Consider the following 25,174-nt stretch of genomic DNA (forward strand, 5'->3'; position numbering starts at 1 on the left):
CAGGTGAGTTCTATAACATTCTGATCTATAAAGAAATAAATCTGTGTACTAAAAAGTGCTTTGCAGCGTCTACTGCAACTCTTAGATATACATTTAATGCCAGGTTTATCAGTTAGCTGTTGCTATGTAACAAGTCACTCTAAAACTCAGTAGCTTAAAACCATTATTTATTGTTGCTCACATGTCTGCAGATCAGCTGAGCTTCAGTTGATCCACGTCAGGCTCAGCTGAGAGACTTTACTTCAGGCTGAGGTGGCTAAGGGCAGCTGTGTGTTTCATAGAAGGCCAGTGGATTGTCTGGGACACCTCTGCTCCTCATGTCTTTTAGTTTCCTGAGACCAGCAAGCTATCCAGGGTATGTTTTTGTCACAATAATAGTACAAAAGAGTGAACCATTGTTCATTCTTGAAGTGCTCGAAGCCTAGGATCAGGACTGGTATCATGTCCCTTTCTTCCAAAAAGCAAGTCACATAGCCAAGCCAAAAAATCAAGGGACAGGAAAGGACACTCCATACGTGATGAGCATGGCAGTAGTGTGGATGAAGGGGTGAAGAGTTAGGGCCAGCAAGTCAATCTGCAACACCAGATTAGATAATGAACAAATTGGGGGAAAGCTTGGATAGAAATTACAAGGGTCTGAGCTGTGTGGGTTCAATAGGAGGTTGAAAATAGGAAACAGGATCTCTTGGGTAGAAGGAATGAGAATGTTTGTGAGAAGAGTGCTGAATCTTTTTCTAGCCAAAAGTGTCAAGAGAATTACAGCTGAAGAATAGCAGAGGGCTAACATGACATGGGTCCGGTGAGATTAAAAGAATGTAGTGGGAGTGAAGGGAGAGAACAAGGCAAACAGAATATTAAGAATGTTTAGGTGGAAGATCTCTGTAGTGAAGACTTACTTTAGTTAACTAAATTGTTACCCAATAAGCTTGTATATTTCCAAATTATAAAATAGTCTGTAATAGTAGAGTCTAAGAGGATGAAGCATTTCTGCCCTGGGTTCAGGTTTGGCCAATGCATTATAGATACTCTGGGATTTTGGTATCTTTAAGCACATCTAATTATAGTATTTGGGGCAGAAAAGTCATAATCACCTTTTTTTTTTAAAAAAAATCATCTTCTCTTGGTTAATTTCATGTTTTTTCATTCAAAATGATGCTTTAATCAAAGTTATGAATCTTATATCACCAAGTAAGGAATATTTATGAGTAAATTAAAAATTTGTAACTATGAATATTCCACAATATGTGTTACCTAACTGGGTACTTAAGTACAACTAATTCATGATTTCTACCCCCTGCTGATGTGAATTTAGGTGATATACCTCTTGCTTCTTGAGTACTAGATCCAGTAGAACCACATACGTCTGCCTTTTTTCTTTAACTGTACTATTTAAAATGCACTCCGTTCTTAAGAAAACAGCTGTTGTCTTTAAGTCAAACTGCATGCACAGCGCCATAGCCATGCACCTCTCCCTAAGGGAACTGTTGCTCAGACTTATATTTTTGACATATTCTGAGAAAATCTCTTAAGACGACTAGATAGTCTTCTTTGTTTCATTGCTACTATAATTTATATCTTTTTAAAAAAAATCAATTTGATACGCTTCTACATGTTTGAACATGTGGTTCTCTGGTCTGCATTTAGCACATAATTTCTCTCCTTTCTTTTATCCAGAAGCTTTTAGCTTTAATGCTTTTTGTGAAGGAAGGTTTATGGAATGTGTACAACAAGCCATGTGTTAAAACAGGAGAAGGCTTGATATGACTAAGAAAATTGACCTTGGCACTGTCATTTTTGTCAATACAACACTTTTGCTCCATATATTTTTTTGTTGTTGATTTTCATCCTCTTTCTTTACAGGCTGGGAAGTGATGATACCCATTTTGAGGTCAGCATGGCCAATGATGGATGTGAAGTGCATCGTTTTGATCCTACTGTTAAATCAGCTCATGTTCTGGAGAGTGAGCGTTTTTGGTATCACCGCTTGTCCGTCGACTGGCGGGACTCCCATCCAGCAGTTGCTGCCCGAAAACCATATAGCAACACCAGAAAACTGAGAACCATTTTGAATGAATTTGGGCATCACAAGGTCAGATTTTTCATTTGATTTCATAGTTAAAGTGAACAAACTCATAAGATTTTTTTTTTTTTAATGCAAACCAAGGATTGGATAGTTGAAGGTCCAGTTTTAACCTTACTGATCACTTATCATTATTTATTGAGTCAGCTCTGTAGATATAACGTTTGGGCAAGGATAGAGATTTTAAATTGATTTCAAGATTTTAGTTGCTGTTGAGTAGTGCTAAGGTTTTGACCAAGACTGGGCAAGGAGAGTAAGAAACTTACTCTGGTGTGGGCTCAAGAGTACCATTTCCATTTGGGAATTGATTTTAAATTTCCAGACAGAGCAAACTACTTATGTCAGCTTCAAATACAAAAAGTAATCAGAACCAGGTTTGTGTTTGTTAAGAGATCGCTTGTTTCTCACTGTTGTAACAATGATTTTGAGTCTCTTAAAGGTCAGAAGATACATGTAGCTTTGATTAAAATGTACTTTGTAAAATTGAATGGACATTACATGTATTGCAACTGATATAATTATGTCAAAAGACGTCAAAACTCTACAAATATTTTATTGTGAATGGATAGCAAAAGGAAACTCAGTCTTTGAACTGCATGTTTTGAAAGCAATTTTTAGATGTGACTAATTGCATTCTGTAGGTAGATACTAGAGAAATTCTCCTGAGTGTAGTTGTCTTGCCTTTGATTACCAGCTCTTCTTGGGCTTGGCCTATCTTGGCCTATTATTCCCAGCCAGAGATGACATGTAATTTAGGACATGCCAGAATGGGTGTTCCTGAGATACAGTGTACATGGAACTCAATTTTAAATCTGAGTTGGCTGCTTGATCTTTAATAAAAAGACTTTTCCTCTGCACTGTTCTTTTTGCTCCCCCTCCCCCTCCTCCCCTTCTTCCTCCTCTTCTTCCTTTTAAAAAAAAAAATCCAAAAACAGAAAACAAAAACTTCCTTTAATTGGACAACAGGAACTTCTTCAAGAACAACTTCAAAGAATTTGGTGTTCTTTTAACATGTGTTTTGAATTTTGTATTTATTTTGATTTGTATTTTGACTTGCCATTCAGAGTAACTAGCATTTAATAGTTAGGAGCCTTAATGAAACACGTATAGGGGTTTTTGCGTAAAATCTTTGAACAGAACCCAAAGAAGTGAGAGCATTTTTTCAGAATATTGTTTTGTTTTTGCTGCATGTTACCTTCATAGACATGTTTTTTGTAGCTGAAAATTACAGGCTTGACCCTTTTAGCATGTCAACTCTAGGTTATTCAAAGAGCTAACTACTGATTCCTTGTGTTCATTTAGGAGTCTTGCTGCTCCCCCTTAATGCTCTTTACATCCTGGCCCTCCACCCCCATTCTTCAAAGAAAAGACTGAGTAGAGAAAAGAGGTGAAAAACACAAAGCCATTTTGCTTTTATTGGATAATATTTTAGCCAAAGATTTGGAAAATGTGAGGATAAAATTGACTTTGAAAAATGATCTGTGGATATAATTTATCTGTGCCACATTTCATATGAAAAACGTATTTTCAGATAACCAGGTAGGCACCTGAATTGTGCTTGTTTAATTAACTCCATGGGAGCTGCAGTGGGCGAACCTTTATGCTGTAGCTGAAGCATGATGCCTTTTACAACACTGCTCCTGAGACAGCAGAAATATTTACGTGATACTTAAAAGGGATAAATGTTTTAAAGGATTTTTTATATTCTTAGGGCTATTATTTTATTGAAAACACTAATAATGACACTTAAAAATGATTAAGATGGTAATTTTATGTTGTGTGATTTTTACCATAATTAAAAAAAAATGGAGGAAAGAACCCCATAAATAGTGAAAGTGATCTGGCTCAGAATTGCCAAGTATGTATTTGTCGCTTAAAAAAGAGTCCCTTGCTGAAAATCGAAAAGATACTGGTATTCTTTCATAGAGATTTTTTGGGTGAATCCTTTAAAACAAAAACAACAAAATCTAAAGCCATTGGTGAGTGATTGCTTCCATTAGGAACATGCTTCTAGCTAGAAGCTACGTGGTGCCAGATAAAAGGAAACCTCATTTCTGGCCTGCAGCAGGCAAGGTCTGTTTTCATTTCTCTGCATGTGTACAGACCCTGGTAAATACGATGTAGCGCTCTGGCAGGGAAAACAAATGGGAAAAACACACTAAAAAATGTCAGTGTGTTTGCCTTGCCTCCTTCACTTATTTTTCCTGCAAGTGACCATAGAGACCAAAGGGGTTTTGTTGTTTTGTTTTCACTTCATGACTTTAAAATATCACATATAGTTTTGCGATGTTTTCCATTTTAAGGAGTTATTTTTCTTCTTCTCTTTAGCCATATGTACATTCCAGCAACTCAGGAAAAAAATGTAGGGAAAAATGAAAGGCAGAATTTTGAGATGGTGACAGTAAAATGCATGTGGCTTTCTTACTGCTTTTAAAACTCTTGGGTAATTTCAACTTCAAGCCGTAAATCAGAAAACCTTTCTAGAGCATCAAGTGAGAGCAGCTGTATCAGCAAAAGTGTGTGCACGAGAAGCCCAGTCTGTCAGGGAATAATATCACCTGGGTCCAGCATTATTTGGAATGATTAACTGTCTTCTCTTGGCTGAAGTGCTTGTTGCTGTAACTATGCATAAGAATTTTTCCAGAACATGACTAGAAATATCGAATCTGAGATTTCTGCTCATATTAATCATAATGGTTGCTTTCTTCTGAAGACTTTATTACACAGAGTATCCTAAATGATCCAGGCTGGTTAATGAGAATTATTATTTTCAGTCATAACCATGCTGGAGATAATATGAATAACAGGACTGACTGCATTAGAGCTTACCTCTGTGAGCTCATTACTCTAGGTTTGAGGCATGGGTGCTCTTGTTGGTTTTTGGCATTGGGCAAGTCATTTAACCTTTCTGACGCTCAGTTTGACTGTCAGTAAAATGGGGATATTATGATACCACCTAAATGGATTGTTTCTGAGAATTGGGTCAGAGAACACAGTGTGAAAGCCTTCAGCAGAGTGCCTGGCGTCAATTTGTCATTTGATTGTAAATTCAAAGAATTTTTATTAACAATTTCAGTAAGTTTTTACTAAATTTTATAGAAATGTTTTCTTTTTTCTCTTTGTTTCCAGGGAAAATATATTGGCAATTTCTTTGGAAATTGCTAACTGCACCTAATTCTAGTCAAGAGTTTTTAATGAAAGTTTTGTGTGAAATTGAAGGGAATTGGTCGTTCAGACTTGGTCATAGAAGGACTGTTCTTGTTTGCCTCCTCAGGGCACTGAACAGCTTTGTGGTGATTGTATAGAAAGTAAATCCTGTGCTGTATAGAAGTGAAATAAGCTGCTGAGAGTTAATTCAGAGCAGATGTAGACCATGGGGGTTGGGGCAGCTGGTCAGGTGATGCAGGTGCAGCTGACTTCTTGCTTGTTCAGCCCTGGGGGGGCAGGTCCTCCCTCGCCCAGGACTTTGCCCCCGAGGCTGAGTGCCCGCTTGGACTCTGAAAAGAATGCCAGTTTCTGCTTTCCTGGGCAGCCAGCCCGCTATTAATTGCAAAACATCTGTTGTATGCTTGGTGCTGTGTTTAAGAGAATATGAGCTTTGAAATTAAACTACAAAAAGATTCCTTTTTCTTCTCGCTTATCGAGTTTGCAAATATAAACAACATGTTGATACTGCCCTACATTGAAATGCTTGTTGGGAATACTGTTCACACTTTGCTGCTGGAAATGGAAAATGATAAGATTCTTTCAGGAAGAACATCGGACCATGTGTATAAGTTATGTCACTTTTTATTTCTAGAAATCTTCTTTGCCTTAAATTCTGTTTTGTCTGCTGTTAGCTCTGCCATACCAGCTTTTTTTTTTAGCGGGGGGGAAATACGTTTTATATTAAATGATATTCTAGAGTCCTTTATTTTTATATTTTTTGGATATAGTTTCAGTTTATGTGTAGCCTGTAAGAGTGACATATTAAGTATAGGCCTGTACTGTATTTTTAAATCCAATCTGAGAGTCTGTCTTTAAACAGGTGTGTTTAATTCACTTACCTTTATTGTGATTACTGGCATATTGGACAAATTTCAATTCTTTTAAATTGGGCTATTTTTTTAAAATTCGTCTTGGTTACCCTTAAATTTTAAATGTATATTATTAACTATAAAATTTTAAAACAACGTATCAAATTAGTCAGTATTTCTCTATTCCTCCTAAACACAACAAGGATCCTAGCAACTTAACTACCCATTGAATATGAGCCCCACATTGCTATTATCTGGAGTTTTAGTTTACCTCTTTAAAATTTTTATATTTTCTTTTGAAAAGATGTAAACATAAACGTTGGAAGAATAAGAATAATACAATGAACTCTCATATATTCATCACTGAAATTCATCTCATTTGTACAAATATTACATTTGCATTTGACTGTTGTCTCTGCAGATTTTTAAAAAACTCAATGGAAAGGAATGGATGGATACTTCTATAATACATCTATGTATGTGAATTTAATCCATTTGTATTTATCGTGATTGCTGATATATTTGGATTAATTGCATCTTTGTTATATCAGCTGGCATCACGATTAATGTTGAAACAATGAAAATATCCTTACTAAAGTCGGGGAAAAATAAGGATACCTGTCATTATCATTAAAAAAAAACTGGATTAGAGCTCTTTTAAAAAAATCTTATTTTGAGATAATTATAGATTTGCATGCAGTTGTAAGAAAGAATACAGAGATTCCATGTCCCTTTTCCCAATGGCAAACCTATAGTATGATATCACAGCCAGTATATTGACAATGATACAGTTCAGATACAGACCATTTCTAGTACTGTTGGGATCATGTTAACTTTTTTTTTTTCCTGCGGTTCGCGGGGCTCTCACTGTTATGGCCTCTCCCGTTGTGCAGCACAGGCTCCGGACGCACAGGCTCAGCGGCCATGGCTCACAGGCCCAGCCGCTCCGTGGCACGTGGGATCTTCCCGGACCGGGGCACGAACCCGTGTCCCCTGCATAGGCAGGCGGACTCCCAACCACTGCGCCACCAGGGAAGCCCCCATGTTACCTTTTTATAGCCACACCTACCTTCCTTTTCTCCACCTCTTTCCCTAGCCCCTGATAACCACTTATCTGTTTTCCATTTCTATAATTTTGTCATTTCAAGACTGTTATATAAACAAAATTGTACAGTGTATAGTCACGGTTATTTAACACAGTTCCTAAGATAATAGTTAACACAATTAGAAAAGAGAAAGAATCTTAGGGGTAAAATTTAGGAAGAAGGAGGTAAAAATTGTTATTATTATATGCATATGTATTATTATTATTGGAGCACTCATTATTGGTAGATAATATGATTGCATACTGGAAAACTCAAGAGAATCTAATGAAAAACTATCAAACAATAAGAGAATTTAAGGAACTGTTTGAGTGCAGTGTACAAAAATTAAAAACATACACTTTCATGAATAACCAGAATATATAAAGGCAGAGAAGACACCATTTACAAAAGCAACAAAAAAAAGATAAAAATAAACTTGAGACATGTGCAAGATCTATAAGAAGGAAACTTTATTTAAGAATTTAAAATAACACTTGAACAAATTCAAAAGCATAACGTGTTCTTGGGTAGAAGGACTCATCATCATAATGATTTAATCTTTCTTATGTTAATTTATTCATTTAACATGATCCCAGTAAAATTGCTGGTAGAATCTTTTTTTTTTTTCAGAACAATAAACACATTCATTACACAAGCTAAGATAGGAGGGAGGAGGATTTATTTGATTTTCCAGGCCTTGATTTTCCTCAGATAGAATTCCAGCTCCTTTCCCTCTAGCACATAGCCGTCTACTCGGCCACACTGGCCTGGTCTTGAAGCGATGCATGCAAGAACCTTGCCCTGCTGGAACTGCTCCTCTAGAAGACTGCTGATTTTGGCATCCTTTTTCTTTCCATCATATTTCTTCTGAATTTTTTTGATTGTTTTTTGTTTAATATCTCTTCCTCCTCAGGAGTCATCTTGGCCCCCTTCTTGCAGCCCAGGGGCAGTGCATAGTGGGACTTGTGCCACTGTCCGTATGGTGTGCTGTCAATGAGCATGATGCAGTTCTTCACCAGGGTCTTGGTACAGAACAGTTCGTGGTTGGATGCATTGTAGACAACATCAGTTATCCTTGTCTTGCACGTACAACATTCCGAGCCCCAGAAGAAGTTCCCTACATCCAGCCTCAAGGCCTGGTACTTCCTGTTGCCTCCCCACCCACGGACTGTGTGTATGCAGTGGGGGGTCAACCTTGGTGTCAGTGGGGTGTCCCAGCACATACTTCTGCTTCTTGTGGTAGGGCTTTCTCTTGCCCCCAGTCTTGTGGCGCTTGTGCCAGTTGTCCCGAGAGATGCCAATCACTCGGTGCTGGCTAGAAAGAGCTGTCTTTACTCCTTTGTATATTCTTGCCTCCTTTGTCACAGATTAATTGACCATAAGTGTGTGGCTTTATTTCTGGGCTCTCTATCTTGTTCTATTGATCTACGTGTCTGTTTTTGTGCCAGTATCATACTGTTTTGATTACAGTAACTTTGTAGTATAGTCTGAAGTTGGGGAGTGTGATTCTTCCAGCTCTGTTCTTTCTCAAGATTGTTTTGGCTATTTGGGGTTTTGTGTCTCCATATATATTTAAAAATTTTATGTTTTATTTCTGTGAAAAATGCCTTTGGTATTTTGATAGGAATTGCATTGAATCTGTAGACTGCCTTGGGTAGTATGGCCATTTTAACAATATTGATTCTTCCAGTCCAAGAACACAGCATATTTTTCCATCTGTTTGTGTCTTATAGTTTTTGGAGTACAGGTCTTTTGCCTCTTTAGGTAGTTTTATTCTTAGGTATTTTATTCTTTTTGCTACAATGGTATTGTTTCCTTAATTTCTCTTTCTGATACGTCATTGTTAGTGTATAGAAATGCAACTGATTTTTGTATATTAATTTTATGTCCTGCAGCTTTACTGAATTCACTGATGAACTTTAATAGTTTTCTGGTGGCATCTTTAGGATTTTCTACATATAGTATCATGTAACCTGCAAACAGTGACAGTTTTACTTCTTCCTTTCCAATTTGGAAGGAATTCCACTCCTGGTTATATTCGGAAAAAAACCCCACTAATTCAAAAAGATACATGCACCCCATTGTTCATAGCAGCATTATTTACAATTGCCAAGATAAGGAAGCAGTCTAAGTGTTCATCAACAGATGAATGGATAAAGAAGATATGTTATATATATTTATACACACACACACACACACACACACACACTGGAATACTACTTAGCCATAGGAACGAATGAAATTTTGCCATTTGCAGCAACATGGCTGACCTTGGAGGGCATTTTGCTAAGTGAAATAAATCAGACTGAGAAAGACAAATACTGTATGATATCACTTATATGTGGAAAATAAAAAATACAACAAACTAGAATATAGCAAAAATGAAACAGACTCAGAGATACAGAGAACAAACTAGTGATTACCAGTGGGTGGGAGGGGTGATATAAGGGTAGGGGAGTAGGAGGTACAACTACTGGGAGTAAGATAGGCTCAAGGATGTATTGTACAATGTGGGGAATATAACCAATATTTTGTAATAATTGTAAATGGAAAGTAACTTTAAAAATTGTGTAGGGGGTGACTGGTTCAAGATGACAGAGTAGAAGGATGTGCACTCACTCCTTCTTGCGAGAGCGCTGGAATCACAACTAATTGCTGAACAGTCATCGACAGGAAAACACTGGAACTCACCAAAAAAGATACCCTACATCCAAAGGCAGAGGAGAAGCCGCAATGAGATGGTAGGAGGGGTGCAATCACAATAAAATCAAATCCCATAACTGCTGGGTGGGTGACTCACAAACTGGAGAACAATTATACCACAGAAGTCCACCCACTGGTGTGAAGGTTCTGAGCCCCATATCAGGCTTCCCAACCTGGGGGTCTGGCAAGGGGAGGAGGAATTCCCAGAGAATCAGACTTTGAAGGCTAGCGCGATTTGATTGCAGGACCTTGACAGGTCTGGGGGAAACGGAGTCCACTCTTGGAGGGCACACACAAAGTAGTGTGCGCATCAGGACCCACGGGGAAGGAGCAGTGACCCCATAGGACACTGAACCAGACCAACCTGCAGGTGTTGGAGGGTCTACTGCAGAGGTGTGGGGGGGTGGCTGTGGCTCACTGTGGGAACAAGGACACTGGCAGCAGAAGTTCTGGGAAGTACTCCTTGGTGTGAGCCCTCCCAGAGTCTACCATTAGCCCCACCAAAGGGCCTGTAGGCTCCAGTGCTGGTTTGCCTCAGGCCAAACAACCAACAGGGAGGGAACCCAGCCCCACCCATCAACAGACAAGCGGATTAAAGTTTTACTGAGCTCTGCCCAGCAGAGCAACACCCAGCTCTACCCACCACCAGTCCCTCCCATCAGGAAGCTTGCACAAGCCTCTTTGATAGCCTCATCCACCAGAGGGAAGACAGCAGAAGCAAGAAGAACTACAATCCTGCAGCCTGTGGAGCAAAAATCACATTCACAGAAAGACAGACAAAATGTAAAGGCAGAGGACTATGTACCAGAGGGAGGAACAAGATAAAACCCCAGAAAAACAACTAAATGAAGTGGAGATAGGCAACCTTCCAAAAAACAATTCAGAATAATGATAGTGAAGATGATCCAGGACCTCGGAAAAAAGAATGGAGGCAAAGATAGAGCAGATGCAGGAAATGTTTAACAAATACCTAGAAGAATTAAGGAACAAACACCTAGAAGAATTAAAGAACAAACAAACAGATGAACAATACAATAACTGAAGTGAAAAATACACTAGAAGGAATCAGTAGCAGAATAACTGAGGCAGAAGAACAGGTAAGTGACCTGGAAGACAGAATGGTGGAATTCACAGCTGCAGAATAGAATAAAGAAAAAGGAATGAAAAGAAATGAAGACAGCCTAAGAGACCTCTGGGACAACATTAAATGCACCAACATTCTTGTTATAGGGGTCCCAGAAGGAGAAGAGAGAGAGAAAGGATCCGAGAAAATATTTGCAGAGATCACAGTCGAAAACTTCCCTAACATGGGAAAGGAAATAGCCACCCAAGTCCAGGAAGCACAGAGAGTCCAAGGCAGGATAAACCCAAAGAGAAACATGCCGAGACACATAGTAATCAAATTGACAAAAATCAAAGACAAAGAAAAATTATTAAAAGTAACAAGGGAAAAATGACAAATAACATACCAGGGAACTCCCATAAGGTTAACAGCTGATTTCTCAGCAGAAACTCTGCAAGTCAGAAGGGAGTGGCACGATATATTTAAAGTGATGAAAGGGGGCTTCCCTGGTGGTGCAGTGGTTGAGAGTCCGCCTGCCGATGCAGGGGACACGGGTTCGTGCCTCGGTCCGGGAAGATCCCACATGCCGCGGAGCAGCTGGGCCCGTGAGCCATGGCCGCTGGGTCTGCGCGTCCAGAGCCTGTACTCCGCAACGGGAGAGGCCACAACAGTGAGAGGCCCTCATACTGCAAAAAAATAAAAATAAAAATAAAGTGATGAAAGGGAAGAACCTACAATCAAGATTACGCTACCAGGCAAGGACCTCATTCAGATTCGACAGAGAAATCAAAAGCTTTAGAGACAAGCAAAAGCTAAGAGAATTCAGCACCACAAAAACATCTCTACAAGAAATGCTAAAGGAACTTCTCTACGTGGGAGGAGACACAAGAGAAGAAAAGGACCTACAAAAACAAACTCAAAACAATTAAGTAAATGGTAATAGGAACATACATATCGATAATTACCTTAAATGTGAATGGATTAAATGCTCCAACCAAATGACACAGGCTCGCTGAATGGATACAAAAACCAGATCCATATATATGCTGTCTACAAGAGACCCACTTCAGATCTAGGGACACATACAGACTGAAAGTGAGGGGATGGAAAAAGATATTCCATGCAAATGGAGATCAAAAGAAAGCTGGAGTGGCAATACTCATGTCAGATAAAATAGACTTTAAAATAAAGAATGTTACAAGAGACAAGGAAGGACACTACATAATGATCAAGGGATCAACCCAAGAAGAAGATATAACAATTATAAATATATATGCACCCATCATAGGAGCACCTCAATACATAAGGCAAATGCTAACAGCTATAAAAGAGGAAATCAACAGAAACACAATAATAGTGGGGGACTTTAACACCTCACTTACACCAATGGACAGATCATCCAAACAGAAAATTAATAAGGAAACACAAGCTTTAAATGACACAATAGACCAGATTAATTGATATTTATAGGACATTCCATCCAAAAACAGCAGATTACCCTTTCTTCTCAAGTGCGCATGGAACATTCTGCAGGATAGATCACATCTTGGGTCACAGATCAAGACTTGGTACATTTAAGAAAATTGAAATCATATGAAGCATCTTTTCTGACCACAACGCTATGAGATTAGAAATAAATTATAGGGTAAAAACATAAAAAACACAAACACATGCAGGCTAAACAATACGTTAGTAAATAACCAAGAGATCACTGAAGAAATCAAAGAGGAAATCAGAAAATACCTAGAGACAAATGACAACAAAAACGTGACAATCCAAAACTTATGGGATGCAGCAAAAGCAGTGTTAGAGGGAAGTTTATAGCAATACAATCCTACTTCAAGAAACAAGAAAAATCTCAAACAATCTAACCTTACACCCAAAGGAACTAGAGAAAGAAGAACAAACAAAGCCAAAAGTTAGTAGAAGGAGAGAAATCATAAAGATAGAGCAGAGGGTCTTCCCTGGTGGCACAGTGGTTAAGAATCCACCTGCCAATGCAGAGGACACAGGTTCAAGCCCTGGTCTGGGAAGATCCCATGTGATGCAGAGCAACTAAGCATGTGTGCCACAACTACTGAGCCTGCGCTCTAGAGCCCGTGAGCCACAACTACTGAGCCCATGTGCTACAGCTACTGAAGCCTGCATGCCTAGAGCCCATGCTCTGCAACAAGAGAAGCCACTGCAATGGGAAGCCTGCGCACTGCAACGAAGAGTAACCCCCACTAGCCACAACTAGAGAAAGCTCGTGCGCAGCAACAAAGACCCAATGCAGCCAAAAATAAATAAATAAATAAATTTAAAAAACAAGATCAGAGCATAAATAAATGAAAAAGGAACAAAGAAAACAATAGTAAAGATCAATAAAACTAAAAGCTGGTTCGTTGAGAAGATAAACAAAGTTGATAAAACTTTAGCCAGACTCATCAAGAAAAAGAGGGAGAGGACTGAAATCAATAAAATTAGAAATGAAAAAGGAGAAATTACAGTGGACACCGCAGAAATACAAAGCATCCTAAGAGACAACTATAAGCAACTCTATGCCAATTAAATGGATAACCTGGAAAAAATGGACAAATCCTTAGAAAAGCACAAGCTTCCAAGACTGAACCAGGAAGAAATAGAAAATATGAATAGAGTAATCACAAGTAATGAACTTGAAACTGTGATTAAAAATCTTCCAACAAACCAAAGTCCAGGACCAGATGGCTTCACACGTGAATTCAGTCAAACATTTAGAGAAGAGCTAACACCTATCCTTCTCAGACTCTTCCAAAAAATTGCAGAGGAAGGAACACTCCCAAACTCATTCTATGAGGCCACCATCAACTTGATACCAAAACCAGACAAAGATACTACAAAAAAAGAAAATTACAGACCAACATCACTGATGAATATAGATGCTAAAATCCTCAACAGAATACTAGCAAACAGAATCCTACAACACGTTAAAAGGATCTTACACCATGATCAAGTGGGATTTATCCCAGGGATGCAAGGATTCTTCAGTATATGCAAATCAATCAATATGATACACCATGTTAACAAATTGAAGAATAACCATATGATCATCTCAATAGATGCAGAAAAAGCTTTTGACAACATTCAACACCGATTTATGATGAAAACTCTCCAGAAAGTAGGCATAGAGGGAACCTACCTCAACATAATAAAGGCCATGTATGACACACCCACAGCAAACATCATTCTCATTGGTGAAAATCTGAAATCATTTCCTCTAAGATCAGGAACAAGACAAGGATGTCCAATCTCGCCACTATTATTCAACATAGTTTTGGAAGTCCTAGTCATGGCAACAGAGAAGAAAAAGTAATAAAAGGAACACAAATTGGAAAAGAAGAAGTCAAAACTGTCACTGTTTGCAGATGACATGATACTATATATAGATAATCCTAAAGATGCTACCAGAAAACTACTAGAGCTAATCAATGAATTTGGTAATGTTACAGGATACAAAATTAATGCACAGAAATCTGTTGCATTCCTATACACTAACAACAAAATATCAAAAAGAGTAATTAAGGAACAATCCCATTCACCATTGTAACAAAAAGAATAAAATATCTGGGAATAAACCTACCTAAGGAGGTAAAAGACCTGTACTCAGAAAACTATAAGACACTGATGAAAGAAATCAAAGATGACACAAACAGATGGAGAGATATATCATGTTCTTGGATTGGAAGAATCAATATTGTGAAAGTGACTATACTTCCCAAAGCAATCTGCAGATTCAATGCAATCCCTATCAAATTACCAGTGGCATTTTTTACAGAACTAGAACAAAAAATCTTAAAATTTGTATGGAGACACAAATGACCCTGAATAACCAAAGCAATCTTGACGGAAAAAAATGAAGCTGAAGGAATCAGACTCCCTGACTTCAGATTATACTCAAAGCTACAGTAATCAAGACAATATAGTACTGACACAAAAACAGAAATATAGATCAATGGAACAGGATAGAAAGCCCAGAGATAAACCCACGCACCTATGGTCAACTAGTCTATGACAAAGGAGGCAAGGATATACAATAGAGAAAAGACAGCCTCTTCAATAAGTGGTGCTGGGAAAACTGGACAGCTACATGTAAAAGAATGAAATTAGAATGATCCCTAACACCATACACAAAAATAAACTCAAAATGTATTAAAGACCTAAATGTAAGACCGGACACTATATAACTCTTAGAGGGAAACATAGGAAGAACACTCTTTGACATAAATCACAGCAAGATCTTTTTTGACCCACCTCCTAGAGTAGTGGAAATAAAAACAAAAATAAACAAATGGGACCTAATGATACGTAAAACCTTTTGCACAGCAAAGGAAACTGTAAACAAGACCAAAAGACAACCCTCAGAATGGGAGAAAATATTTGCAAACAAATCAACGGACAAAGGATTAATCTACAAAATATATAAACAGCTCATGCAGCTCAATATTAAGAAAACAAACAACCCAGTCAAACAATGGGCAGAGATCTAAATAGACATTTCTCCAAAGAAGACATACAGATGGCCAAGAAGCACATGAAAAGCTGCTCAACATCACTAATATTAGAGAAGTGCAAATCAAAAGCACAATGAGGTATCACCTCACACCGGTTAGAGTGGGCATCATCAGAAAATCTACAAACAACAAATGCTGGAGAGGGTGTGGAGAAAAGGGAACCCTCTTGTACTATTGGTGGGAATGTAAATTGATACAGCCACTATGAAGAACAGTATGGAGGTTCCCTAAAAAATTAAAAATAAAATTACCATATGACCCAGCAATCCCACTCCTGGTCATATACCCAGAGAAAACCATAATTCCAAAAGACACAGGCACCCCAATGTTCATTGCAGCACTGTTTACAATAGCCAGGTCATGGAAGCAACCTAAATGCCCACCGACAGATGAATGGATAAAGAAGATGTGGTGCATATATACAATGGAATATTACTCAGCCGTAAAAAGGAATGAAATTGGATCACTTGTAGAGACGTGGATGGACCCAGAGACTGTCATACAGAATTAAGTAAGTCAGAAAGAGAAAAACAAATATTGTATATTAACACATATATGTGGAATCTAGAAAAATGGTACAGATGAACCAGTTTGCAAGGCAGAAAAAGAGACACAGATATAGAGAACAAATGTATGGACACCAAGGGGGGAATGGTGGTAGTGGTGGGATGAATTGGGAGATTGGGATTTACATATATACACTAATATGTATAAAATAGATAACTAATAAGAACCTGCTGTATAAAAAATAAATAAAATTAAATTTAAAAAATTATGTAAAAAATCCTGGAGTAAGGATGTCATAAAAGAAGGAATGATTAATTTGATTACATATAAATATAAAATTTCTACACAGTAAAAATACCAAAAGCAAAATTAAAAGGCAAATAAAAAACTGAAAAGTATTTACAACTCATTTCATAAGCAGAGAGCTAATTTCACTGGTATGTAAGAGCTTTAACAAATCAATAAGTAAAAGGTTAGCAACTTAACAGAAAATTTGATAAAGACTGAAAAAGTAGTTCACATAAAAGGAAATACAAATGGCTCATGAAAAAGTATTTAAACTTGCTCATAGTATGAGAAATGGAAATGAAACTACCCTTAGATACAATATTCTCAGGAATCAGATTATCAAAGATAAAGAGTGGCGTGAACATAAATTGGTACGGTCTTTATGCCAGGCCATTTGGCAATATCTGTTACACTGCAGATGCAAGTACCTTTTGATCCATCAATTCTACTTCTGTGAATTTGCCATACAGTCATACTCCCATATATGTGAACTGATATATGAACAAGGTTGTTATTATTTGCCTCATTGTTTGTAATAGCAAAGGACAGGAAATAATCTACATGTTTACCATTGTGGAAGTGTTTAAGCAGATTATTTGACTTGTATTCAGAATACATGAAGAGCTGTACAACCAAAAATGAAACAACTCAACTAAAAAATAGGCAAAAGATTTGAACAAACATTTCACCAAAGAAGATATTACAGATGGCAAAGCACACATGAAAAGATACTCAATTTTGTTAATCAATAGGGAAATGAAAATTAAGGCCACAATGCAATACCACTTCACAAACACCAAGATGGCTAAAATTAAAAAGATTGATGATACTAAGTGATGATAAGGATGTGAAGTAACTGGAACCGTCAAACATTTCTGGTGGGAAGGCAACTTCTTTGGAAACGAGTTTGGCAATTTCTTACTACGTTCTTACATTTACCAATTGACCCTGCAAACCCACTTCTAGGTATTTACCCAAGAATGTTGAAAACATATGTCCACACAAAGACTTGTACTTGAATGTTCATAACAGCTTTATTCATTATCACCCCAACTGGAAACAACCCCATTGTCCATCAACAGGTGAATGGTTAAGGAAGTTATGGTTTGAATATACCATATACAATATACCATACACCATTCCATCCATCTATGATGGAATAGCACTCAGCGGTAAAAAGGAACAAGTATAGTGATACATCAACATGAACAAATCTCACAGACCTCATATTGAATGAGGGAAGTGAGACACAAAAGATTACATGTTGTATGATTCTCTTCAGTGAAGAAGAAAAACTATCCTATAGTGATAGAAATCAGACCAGTGGTTGCCTGAAGCATGTGGTGGTGGAATGGAGGAGATTTACTGAAACGGTCACAAGGGAATGTTCTGGGGTGTTGGTGGTTACATGGGTGTATACGTATGTCAAAACTCATCAACCTGTATACTTAAAATATGAATTTTGTTGTATATAAATTATATCTCAAAGACAAATTGCAGAAGAATGTATGTAGATTTTTATCATTCACATACTTGTTTTTATACATATAGGATCTCTCTGAAAATATATACAAGAAACTGGTGATACTAGTTGACTCCAGGGAGGAGAACTGAATGGATGGGGAAGGGACTCTACTTTCTATATCTTTTAATTTTACACCTTGTGAATATTTGAAAAATTAAAATATTTTCAATGCTTCTCCTCCAATTTCCTTTATTCTCTACTTCTGGTGTTCCCTTTAGATGTCTTTTGGAACCTCTCAGTCTTGAGAGGTTCCTCCTTGTCTCTCAATTGCTTTTTCATATTTTAAAATCTCAGTCACTGGCCTACTTTTGGGTGAATTCTTCCGTGCTGGCTTCCAGTTCTTTAATTTTCTTTTTAACTATGTCCAGTCTAGAGTTCATACCCTTTGTTGATATTTTTAAGAATTATAATTATTGTATCTTTCACTTTCAAGATTTTTAATTGGTGTTTTGCCTGTCCGTCCGTTCTTTTTTAGTTCTGCATGTTTTTATTTCAAAGTGTATTGCCACTACTTCCGTCTTTGTGAAAGTAAATATTATTCTTACTGATTGCTCTGAGTGCCCTAAACATACTTGTTTTAAACTTTTGTCAGACTGTTCAACAAAATTAATTTAATCTTGAAATGAAGTAATGTTCCAGTTATTGGCTTTGATTGGCTGTTTCTCATCATTTAATTTCTGTGTGTATTTTCGAGTTTCATTTGTTAGTTCATTTTCAGTGGAAGGTTTTTGGTTTGGTTTTGCTTTTTTCTTTCCTTTTTGGTTCCACCCTTCTCTGCCTAGTGATTTTATAATAGCCTTCAGGTCTGGTCTTTTGTAAGCATTTGGGGACTCCTGCTTCTTCCAGTGATACTGGGAATATTCAGTTACTGAACCATCTGGGGTCTGGCTTATTTGCTGTCTGCAGGGGTGAGTCTCTCTTCTCTCACCTCCCTAGGCCAATGACTGGTTTTAAGCCATAGCCGCATCAGTGGTTGTCAGCAGTTTATTTTGAGCTCCTTTCTGGATCCAGGGTACTCCATTACAGACTTTGGTGTTAATCAGTGAATGTGGCCCAGCTGCTCTCTCATGGGAGCACTTTTAGTTCCTGTTCTCTGCAGGAGATGCACCCCCAGGACCACTGCTATACCTGCTTTATGTCGAGAACCCAGCATGTCCTGGCTTCAGTCTTGCTCACTGCACTATGTTCTGGTCCATGGAGACGTTCATCTTGTTTTTGAGCCCTGCTTTGATCTTTTTGTCCCCTCCCTCATCATTGTCTTTTTCACTTTGTGTTTGGTACAATGGGGAGGATGTGCATCTTTCCTTCATACTTTTCTTTAAATTGATTCACCTTTCTTCCTTAGAATTATTTGCAGAAATAATATCCATGGACTCATGAGTCAACTGTCCTGGCTGTTTTCCAATATACATTAAAAATACCTTACGTAAAAGATTTTGAAATCCTTATTTATCTTGCCCTAAATCATATTCTTCACCAATATTTCTCGTATTTGCTGTGTATGTGAACCACCTGGGGAATCTAATGAAAATGTAGATGTTGATTTAGGAGGTTCAGCGTGGGGCCCGAGACTCTGCATTTCTAGCAAGCTTCCAGGCAATGCTGATGTTTCTGGTTGGGGACCATACAATGACTAGCAGCTAGGTGTGTACCACAGTCTGAGAAGCATAGGAGCAGAGGATATTAATAGTAATTGTCAGTGCTGGGACCTGAACTTAAGTAGTGTCACCCAGAGGCCCAGCACTGGGCCACTTTGTGTTCTCCTGATGTCCTCTGCCTCTAGCCTGAGTCCTTACCAAAGGTGGAGCAAGGCACAGATGCTGTGCTGTGCTTCAGGTCATTTTTCTATTCATGTGCCAGCCTGTTGCACCAGCTTTGTGTACTAGACTTGCTGTTTTTCTGGGACATTTTTTTTTCTCAGGAGGAAAACTCCTTTATAAAAATATCCCCTGGTCATCTGCCACACCAGTGCAAGGCCCAGACATGCCTGAGTCCTGGATGACTAATGGCTTTACCCTGTAGCTGGACCTCTGCTTCGCAGATGTGTGCTTCCAACTAAACTGCGTGTGCCTCAAGACCAGAGACTCTTTATCGTATGGAGTCACATCCTGACTACCCAGTGAGGAGCTCAGGAAATACATGCTTGTCCACCTGACTTTGTCCCTGGTACCTTTCTAAATAAAACGTGCAGGGTATCAAAGTTTGAATACTTCACCTTTTCCTACAACCTACTGTGGAATTAATCAGCAGCAGCATGAGCATCCAGAGGCCTTAGTCACTGGTATTTCAGAAGAACATTTGGGTAGAAAACTGCATGAAAACAAGATATGCTGTGATAAAGGTAGAAGTCCAGGTGATTCTTTTAGGGCCCAGTGGAATCTTCTATTTAGACTTGTTTATATTCCTTTTTCAAAGAGAGGTATGTATCTTTCTGTATATTTGAAGGCAACTTCATCTCACAGAATTGCTATTTAATCATGATGGTGCTGTGTTTCTGTGAAATAAGCCAGTGGCAATTTAAGAGTCATGAGTCATTCACGGTACTGAATTGTAATTTGAAATGCAGAGACATCTTTCTGTCTCCATCAATCTGCAGTGGACCCTAAGGACAAGCCATCTTGAGAACATGAGTCAAGCACTTGTGCACTCAACATTTAGGAAATGAGTTTTGGCTTTTTTTACCCTGTTCACGTATCAGTAATGGTGAGATTTGCTGTGAAACAAAAAGGCTTGGCTCTTCTTAATAATTTTCAAACCATTTAGTGCCTCTGCATTGAGCTACAGTTTTTGTTTCCTTAGATGTGTCCTCCCCTTGGTTTTCCATGGCCAAAAGCCATGACCGGAAAGGTTGTGTGTGAACAGTGCCCTGGAATCCAGAGACCCACTCCCACCTGTACAACCAAGCGCTTCTCGGATTTCAGTGTTAGAATTCAGAACACCAGAAAACAAACCAAAAATAACAGCAACAGGCCACCGTCAAAGCATCCAGTCTTCTAGGGAGATTGATTCAAATGTCAAGCCCAGGACCAACCTCAGAGATTCTGATTTAACTAGTCTGGCATGGAGCTCAGGAACCTGCATGTTTAACCAACCCCACCCCGCTCTGCCCCAGGTGATATAAGCATCACCCTTTGAGGAACCTCCCTGTGTAGAGAGGACTTCAGTGGCTCAGCTTTCCGTTTGCAAATCCCTCATCCCCTGCTGTGCATAAAACCCGTTAAACAGGAATGGAGTCCCGAGCCTGGCTGTCAGCTTCTGTAGCCTCACTCCCTCGCTCCTCACAAAGTCTCTGTGTCCTCTGTGCCTCAGTGTTCCCTACTAAAAGGTGAGCGATATGGATCTCTGCCATTTGAGAAGGTTGTACAGGCAAATAAACTCATGTTGGTGACAGTGATGAATGAAGAGTATTCATGGAACCAGAATTGGAACTTTATTTTATAGAGCACTGTGACTGACTCTCACTCCTTTGAGATTTTCAAGGGGGTCCAGTATTATTACCAAAGAGGAAGATTTCACAAATGGAGGAAATTAGGCTCCAGGAAGCTGGCATTTGTTTTTCTTCGTCGCTGTGTACCAGGGCTGGGTGTATTTGTCTGAGAATCTTCCTTTTTGACAAACTTTGGGGCGTGAGAGCCAAATGAATCCTGAGGGAGCAGAGGGGGTCTCTAAGCTCCAGGTGCCTCTAAAGGTTTCCTTTTTTGTGACTTTCTTTCCTAAAGGAGATGGTGGGCCGATAGAGGGATGCTATGCTCAGTGCTACACAGCTCAGATTCACTGGGTCAGGCAGCTCTGCAAGTTCCTTTATGTGTGTTAAAAAATGCTTAATGCCTTTTGACATTAAGAGCCCCAAGAACTTGCTATCATATTAGCGAATCCTCTGCGGGAGAGATTCCTGAACAAATCTGTGAGGTCACGCCTAGGCCGGCTGTTTCTGCCTCGGGAGCTCAGCCATGCCAGCCTCTGGGGTGCCCATGCATAATAAACCGCCCACAGAGCAGGCTCCAAGTGCATGGGGAAAGGTGGTTGCAGTTTCACTTGGAGGTAAAAGCTGATTTATTTTTCAGCCATGAAAATATTAGAAAAGGAAGATGTCATTTGCCACTTTTAAGTTAAAAATATAAGGACCTTTTAAAAAACACAAATTTCCTAGCATGGAGTGGCATTCAACAGTTTTGCAATTAAAATGATAATGAAACATCTCTCATAAGAACTTCTCTTTAAAATCAGTGTGATGGGTTCACAGCACACCATTAGAAGGAATTATGTAAAGCAGCCTCTCTGTTCCAAGTTTTAAGATCTAATTTATTCCAGATTCTGCGGGAAAAAACCGTTCATGTGACAAGCCTGCTAACAGATGTCAATTTAGTTTTATAGCACATGCCTGCACTTCAGAGTCAGAAAATGGAGATTATTCCTTTTGCCTACTGTTTATTACACGACACAGCTTCATAACACTATGCCCTGGAGGACAGCTGATTAATAACCTGTGGGCAAGCAACTTATCACCCTCTTTCATCTTCTGCAGTGTTGAGTGTAAGCTTTATTTCACATTACCCTTTCGGATTAAGAGAGGTGCTGGAAAAAGCAAAGGTGACAGAAAATGGATTTTTCTGTTTTAATGTCATGTAGGTCAGAGGACAGATTATACTGTAGTGAAGAGAAATAGGAATTATTCAACTAGATACAACTGAATCTATATAAAAATGTTTTTGTGGTGTTGGTTGGTAAAACAAAGTAATTCTATATGAAAGATATTATGTCAAACCAACCGTAACAAGAACTCTCCACTTCTTCACAGTCACAGGGCCCATTTCTCAATGTTCACATGGTATAGTAATTATTGGTTTATATGTTACATTTCTGTTCACATTCCCATCTGTCCAGTCCATCCATCCATTTATCCATTCCTCCATCCATCTATCCATCTAATAAATATTTATTAAGCATCTTCTATATGCAAGGACCTGTGCTTAAATAATAAAGATGTAGGGGCAAACAAGTCTCTTTTTAATTGAAAAAATTTTAAATTGTGATAAAATACACATAACAGAAAATTTACCATCTTAACTATTTTTAAGTGTGGTTCAGTAATGCTATGTATGTTCACATTGTTGGGAATCTCTAGAACATTTTCATCCTGCAAAACTGAAACTCTGTACTCATTAAACACCAATTCCCCTCTTCCCCCAGCCCTTGGCAACCACCATTCTACTTTCTGTTTCAATGAATTTGACTATGCTAGGTGCCTCGTATAAATAGAATCATACACTATTTGTCTTTTTGTGACTTATTTCACTTAGCATAATGTCCTCAAGATTCATCCATGTTGTAGCATGTGACAGGATGTCCTTTCTTTTTAAAGCTGAATAATATTCCCATGTACGTATATACCACAATTTTGTTTATCCATTTATCTGTCAGTGGACAATTGGGTTGCTTCCACCTCTTGCCTATTGTGAGTAATGCTCACAAAGGGTGTGCAAATATCTTTTCAAAACGCTGTCTCTAGTTCTTTTGGATATACACCCAGAAATGGAATTGGTGGATCCTATGGTAATTCTATCTTTAATTTTTTTGAGAAACGGCCATACAGTTTTTCATAGTGGCTGTACCACTTTACATTTCTACAAACAAGTGTCTTAAGATTTAACACATTTCTAAAAAGGCAGAAATGTGAATCTGTAGTGAGTGCTACAGAGAAGTGCGATGTGCTGTGGGGAGTGTTTAACAGAGAAATCCAATCTAATATGCCATTTATTTTTGTATTCCTGATGCCTAGTCGATAGTGGAGACTCGGTAAGTGTTCGGTGGGTGGGAGGGTAGGCCATGGCGACCCTTTTCCTTTGTTTCCTTCCTGCTATGCAGCTGCCCTCTGTACTGCAGGAATGGTAATGGAGGTCAGTGAGAGCATTTGTTAATAGATTACTAGCTTTTCCTTGGTTGCCTCTATGGCTCTTTTGCAAGATTATGGAAAACATTTTCCCAGTAAAGTTCTTTTTCTTATTCTGTACCTCGTCTAATACTTAGAGATGTTGAGATGTTTCCAGCAGATATGTCCCTGCCTCTTCTTTGGGGGAGAAAAAAGAAAGCTGCCTGAGTATGTAAGATGACAGTGTAGTGATGTTAGGGAGTCGTGGGGTATTCAGGGAGAAAATGTTCTTTCTATTCTTAGAACACTGCCTGTATTCCCTAGAAAATTTTGTTCTATCAAGATAGCAAAAGGGCCTCTCGCTCATTTTCTCATTCCAGTAACATTTTTCTCAATCCTGTGCTATTTATAGATACTTTCAGTTGAAATTTCATTTTTGAGATTTTTCAAGGGATTGTCTGATATTTAAGATATATAGGCATATTTGGAGACTTAAACTTCTTGATCCTGGTTTTACAAAAGGAATCTTTTTATCTGATCCCCAAACCAACGAAAGACATGTTTATTATTCTGCCCAGTTTTTAATTTTGTTAGCAATTGAGGCAAAGGAAGAGGCTGGCTACAAAAATACTTGGCACAGCTCTTTCCTTAGAAACTTAGATTGTTTTTGCTGTTTGCTATGGCATTATTATTCTGATGGGCTAGAGAGATCCAGTTATCTGTCTGAAATGAGTCCTGAGGGTTTTTCACAGTTGCCCTGCACACAGTATTGGCAGAGGAAAACAAACGTTGATGACATTTTCCGAATGCTGTTTTGGGGGCAGGTGGGAGTATGGGGCCAGGTTGCCCAGTGGAGGGGTCACTGGCTTTCAGCGAAAAGGGCTCTAATGCTGCCTTTCCCTCCTGCTAGTTGTGTGAAAAGCATAGGCAAATTAAGCCCTCTGAGCCATGCTTTATTTTTCTGTAAAATGGAGATGATAATACCTTCTGTGTGAGATTGTTAGGATTAAAGACAAAAGGTCTATAAAGAACCTAGCACACAGTGCCTGGGCTGTTGATCCCCAGATGATAGCTGTGTATTTAATAGTTACTGGGTTGAATTGATTTGAATTGTTTTAGGCCGATATTCAAATACTTGGAATGGAATATTATGGTGTGGACCATTTGGTGTATTTCATTGTTCTTCTGCTTTCTTAGTGATAGTGGGGTATTTCCGATAGGTCAGCCATTTACTCTAGAAAACGTTAGAGAGTGAGTATCCTGGATTGGATTTTGGAAGTGCTTAGAACAGTAGCAATGTGAATCTGATGTCCAGACATGCCTTCAGTGTCCCTGGGATCAATCTTTCTGCAGTGACAGTAATAAATATGGTTGGTGTGCATTTCAAATAGTTCACCTGCTTCATGGCATTGGTAGAAAGCTTGTAATTCAGTCATTTTTTCCCATGTCCATGTCTTGGGTATAAGCCCCACAGGCTTATTGAGTATACCATTGTGGAATCATTTG

The 25,174-nt window shown here is 38.6% G+C and overlaps 1 protein-coding gene and 1 pseudogene across 1 annotated transcript in view; one reads left to right on the forward strand and one right to left on the reverse strand.

Moving 5' to 3' along the window:
* The window catches only part of METTL24 (methyltransferase like 24), a 110,324-nt gene that overhangs the window by 49,102 nt on the left and 36,048 nt on the right, over positions 1 to 25,174 (forward strand). Inside the window, exon 4 of the mRNA XM_027088727.1 lies at positions 1,861 to 2,089. Within this exon, the coding sequence (XP_026944528.1) occupies positions 1,861 to 2,089 (229 nt within the window). The remainder of the gene's footprint in view (positions 1 to 1,860; positions 2,090 to 25,174) is intronic.
* On the reverse strand, positions 7,860 to 23,627 carry LOC113606207 (40S ribosomal protein S8 pseudogene; annotated as a pseudogene).

Source organism: Aethalodelphis obliquidens, unplaced genomic scaffold (assembly GCF_003676395.1).
Source record: "Aethalodelphis obliquidens isolate GAN/ISIS:26980383/991018 unplaced genomic scaffold, ASM367639v1 scaffold3, whole genome shotgun sequence".
In the NCBI taxonomy this organism is placed as follows: domain Eukaryota; kingdom Metazoa; phylum Chordata; class Mammalia; order Artiodactyla; family Delphinidae; genus Aethalodelphis; species Aethalodelphis obliquidens.